The sequence below is a fragment of the Atta cephalotes genome (assembly GCF_000143395.1).
Source record: "Atta cephalotes unplaced genomic scaffold scaffold00003, whole genome shotgun sequence".
Lineage (NCBI taxonomy): Eukaryota > Metazoa > Arthropoda > Insecta > Hymenoptera > Formicidae > Atta > Atta cephalotes.
Window position 1 is genome coordinate 2,205,114 of NW_012130067.1, and position 4,992 is coordinate 2,210,105.

At 35.7% G+C, this 4,992-nt stretch overlaps 2 protein-coding genes across 2 annotated transcripts in view; one reads left to right on the top strand and one right to left on the bottom strand.

Annotated features, from left to right (window-relative positions):
- Positions 1-1,457: 1,457 nt before the first annotated feature.
- LOC105625729 (transmembrane protein 53) overlaps positions 1,458-4,992 on the bottom strand; it is a 5,477-nt gene continuing 1,942 nt past the window's right edge. Inside the window, 6 exon segments of the mRNA XM_012207051.1 lie at positions 1,458-1,739; positions 2,148-2,270; positions 2,493-2,645; positions 3,858-4,065; positions 4,560-4,818; positions 4,821-4,873. Coding sequence (XP_012062441.1) covers positions 1,458-1,739; positions 2,148-2,270; positions 2,493-2,645; positions 3,858-4,065; positions 4,560-4,818; positions 4,821-4,873 — 1,078 coding nt within the window.
- Positions 4,944-4,992, top strand: part of LOC105625364 — a 28,173-nt gene continuing 28,124 nt past the window's right edge. The window contains exon 1 of the mRNA XM_012206701.1: positions 4,944-4,989. The gene's annotated coding sequence lies outside the window, so the exon portion shown is untranslated. The remainder of the gene's footprint in view (positions 4,990-4,992) is intronic.

Below are 4,992 nucleotides of genomic sequence, written 5' to 3' on the forward strand. Positions count from 1 at the left end.
GAGAGAGAGANAGAGAGAGACGAGTACGAGAGAGAGNAGAGAGANAGAGAGAGAGAGAGAGAGGATATGGACACTATCGGTTCCTTCGCCGTTTTGGCGAAAATCAGGAAATTTTGACAAGGCTCATGATGCCGCAAACAGTGCACATAACTCGACAGGAATCGATTCTGACCCACTAAAAATTGCAACGAGTTTTATTACGAGGAGTTTCAAAAAATTTTCAGATTTTAGAAAATAAATAACGCGCGAGTACACACAAAAAAATATCATTCTATTGTTAAGAAAAGTGAAAGATTAATCATATTTACTATCTTTTAAGTAATCTTTTAAGTAATCTTAAACAAAGAATATTTTCTTGATAATCTTAAAATATATACTTATTACAAATTTAAAAAAAACTTATTATATTAACTTAAAACAAGAATTTATTTTCTTTTGAAGAATAAAATATAAATTATAAAATTAATTGAAGAAGACTTTATGTAATAAGAAAATTAAATGTTTTAAATTAAAGTAATCTCGATTAAAACGTTAAATTTACTAAGAATATATTTTAAATGATGCTTGTGATGAACTTATGATAGAGTTGCGGATATATGAACTTTGAAATATTCAAAACAAATAATTATTACTTGCATACAGTATATATTTTTCTGTGCGTAAATATGTATATTGTGACATTTGAATTGTATATGAAAAAAAAAACTGAAGTAAAATTGACATAAGCTTTAATAAAAATCTTTATGTTTTTAGGCTTATATGAGGCATCGAAATACATCAAAGTACATTTAATATATATATTTGAAAGCTCTTACGCCACCACGTATCTACTCTCTCGTTCGGCTCATAAAAAAAATCCACATTTTCATTTGAATAACTTTCACTCAAAAATAATAATTAACTTCATATAAAACAGCTCTGTACATTAACAAATGTAGCACCGTTTCCAGCATCTCGGACGTCGCCTCTTTACTTTATGAAACGAGTGAATTGAAAGAACCTATTTCGTGAAATCTCAATCTCCCGATCTCTTAAAATCGGGAACTATTCCATAAAATTTTTTATTTCTCTTCTGGTTTTATCATCGCATTTCCCTTTGTTCATTTTAACAAAAAAATCGACTGTCCTAATTATATGATTTTTCCGCCTTGAAATTGCAATGAATAGACGGAAATACAAAGAAACGATAGGAAGAGAAATTGTTTAGCAATTTGAAGACTAATTTTGAATTACGAAGATTGGGAGACCGTAATCAATTCCGCAAAATCAATTCCAGACATTTCCTTCGAATTCACTCCTTTCTTCGTAGACTCTTTACTCTATAAAATATAGACGTAATAAATTGATCATCGATCCTCTCTCCCTTTACGCCTGCACCCGCGAGGTCGCGCGTGTGCCACCAACGCGATCCTCTAGCGAGCGACTATTTTACATCTATTAGCGTCTTCTCCGGATTACTAGTTCTGCTGTTTGCCGGCCTCATGAGGCAACACGACGCGCTTGGTGAGATCCGGCGGCGCGTCGTAACTCTGAGAACCGCGATCGTCGCCGCGGTCCAGGGTCAGCAGGCTCCTTGATGGACTCGGCGAGATCAGGCATTCGTGAATGAAGCTGCACACCGTGTTTACGTAGACGTCGCGGTAGGTCGTGTAGTGCTTGACATGCGGCGAATTGGTGAACAGGACGAGCTGCACCCTCACACCCCTCTCGGCCCTCCGACTGGCGAACTTCTCGACGTCCTGATGAAAGACAGAATCTCTCTTGTAACAAGATTCTTCTCATTACATCTAGGATTATAATAATGATAAGGTACATTCAATTATTAATTTTAAAGGATATTAAAACAACATTTTCAACATTTCACGTTCAACATTTTTTTAAAGCACATTACCTTTCTATTTCTATTTGTTTATTTATACAAATTATTTTGGCTCTAAAAAATGTTGAACTTTCAATTTAACAAAAATTAATTAAATAACATAATCACATTACGTTAAATTATATCACTCAAATATGTTAAAAAATTTAACACAAATTTTAACAAATATGTTTTACTGTACAACAGTTACATTGCTGAGTGTAAACATTAATGTTATGTTACTGTTAGTATTTATTGCAGAATTAGCATAAAAAAAGTGGAAACTTACTGACGCTGGGATCAGAGTGTCGCTATTGGAGTAAAGGAACAGCTGAGGCCAAGAATAAGCTTCCTCCGCGAGAGCGATCGGGTTCGTCGGAATAGGCGTTCTGCTGAAAGCCTGCGCAATTACCTGACGATCATAAATCGACATATAAACTGTACAGCGTCGGTACAGCTCTGAAATGATCCGATCTATGGACATGATATGGTACGCCGCCCTGACAAACATACGTTTGCGATGAGATCGTGTCGGACGTATTCGGAAATTAATGAAGATTACGATCGTTTCATGCTGGCTTAATGTTCATTGAGACAATGAGAATCATGGAATGTCAACATGTTGTTCGTTTACCTCGAAGAACCAGAGTACGGAGAGGAAGAACGTGATGACGAATGACATCGGCAGGTTTGTGAGGGGGTTACCACCGATAATCGCGCTGATTGCCTTGAAAAGTGCTGTCAGTCTCCTCTCACCGGGTGCGCTGTCGAATATTACTCCCCTGACCTGAAATTCCAGTCAGAAATTCTTATATGTCGACAGCAAATAAAATAATTTTATAGGATGATTATTCTGTACACATTCTCTAACTTCTCCATTTTAAATGCTTTACAATTTGTGTCTGGAACAGAAAATGTATGAGAGAATTTTTTCTTAGAGTTACTTTGAAAAATGGGACAACATTAGAGAGTTTTTGCAATAACGTGGATCCAAATATGGATGTGGTGAACGCTAAAGTCATGCTATCCTTTTTTTAATTAGTTATTAAGAAGAAGATAACATGATCCGTATCTGGACAAACGACATTTCGAAGAATTTTATGTAAATTTTTCTCATTCATTAATAAAACTACAATAAAATAAATTTGATTAATTTTACTAAAGTAAAAGCAGTAAAAATTTTTAAAATATTGTTATTGTACCATAATTATCATATTTTCAAGGTGAATTTAAAACAATAATTCTCTCCGTGTAGAACACATAATTTTACACGATACATTTTTGTATGTATGACTGCATTTTAAAGTATGTTTTATGTTAATATTTTTAATTCTTTAATTTTTTCGTATTACACAATCCAGCAAATTTCAATTAATAAAGTAACATAACTATTAATTATAAGTTTTAATTATAAGTTATTTTCTACTCAACAATGTAACTGTTTATAAAATATAATTTATAATATAATATAACTTATAACAAGTGTTATATTACAATTTGTCGAGTGGGAAATTATAATTAACAGTTATGTTAGTTGTTAGGTACTTTCTGGGTTGTATAATGAGAGAAATAATATAGGAATCGGAATACAAATATGTGTAAAATATACATTAAAATACATCGTGAAATATATTAATACATACAGCGTACATGACATATAAAATTGTAAGTAGAAATGAATGTAAAATTTTTGGAAAAGAGATCTAACGCAAATGTATGACGGTGTGATTTCAAATTTAGTTCAATTAAAATTCAAAATAGACTTCTACAATTTTATACATTTAAAACACGAAAAACATTTAAAAAACTAAAAACCCCCGTATATATAAAATATATTAAATATAATTCTACACAGTATAATTATAATATACTTAATGTATAATACTTAATGTAGTAATTATGCCAAGTATAATTATGCACAGCATACTATTAGTTCTGATACGAATTGCAGATTGTCGGACTTGACGTAAAGAGATTTTCGTCGCAACGAGGCGTCTACCTTGAACGGAGTATTAGCCCTCTGCATCGCGAGGCTGATGTGCTGATACAGGAACGCGCCGCCGTTGCTGAAGACGTGAAAGAATATGGGATGCTCGTCCAGCCGCTCGTCGGTGATCACCTGCAGCAACCGCTTGCCGATGTAAGGCATCTTGTCCCGGCGCCAGAACAGGTATTCCACTGGCGCTGTATAACGCAGCGTGATGCAACTATATGATGAGAATGCAATGCGAAAATTAATTATTAATCAGGAGATTAATTGTATTTCGAGCGGCGTTGAACAATCGATCGCTCTTTGCAATCGAATTAATCGATAACATGAGCGTATCCGATGCGTCATATTGTACTCACAAAAATGGAGCATTTCCGGTTCTACATTATGATTGCATTTTCGATTTCAAGTATTAGAAATAAAATCCTGCTTCGAATTCTATCTATAAATTGTCCAAAGGAATTGCGTAAGAAGTTTGTTGCGTTGTACGACAAATCGAGACGACTTCTTTCGCAAAATCATTCTCACGGATTCTACGCCATTTATGAAATGCGCACTCGGTACGCACGCGATTGTTTGGAGAACTACAGAATTAGATATAGTTTTTTCAACACAAAGATTTTCGATCTCCTAACTAAAATGCGTATCAGCTCGATCACATGCGGTATCAGCGTGTATTGAATTACGCGATATATTGGTAATCTAGAATACCTCTTATCTTCGTAGATCGAGCTGTACTTAGCCAAGTATCGGTCTTGACAGCCGGCCCATCCTAACAGGATCACAACCGGCCGCTTGTCTTCCTCGTACACGAACACGAACTCCTCCCGTTGATTCTGTCCACCTGTGGTTAACGTCTGATCCTTCGGGGACGGTGGAAACGACGGGAACATGATGTAATAATCCAAATCCTCCTGCTCGCTCATCTCGTCCGATCGCCGTGCCTCCTGTTCACGAGGACGAAAGGGGAGAGAGGACAGAGACAGAACAAGAGAGAGAGAGAGAGAGAGAGAGAGAGAGAGAGAGAGAGAGAGAGAGAGAGAGAGAGAGAGAGAGAGAGAGAGAGAGAGAGAGAGAGAGAGAGAGAGAGAGAGAGAGAGAGAGAGAGAGAGAGAGAGAGAGGTAGAGGACGTACGGTACGGTA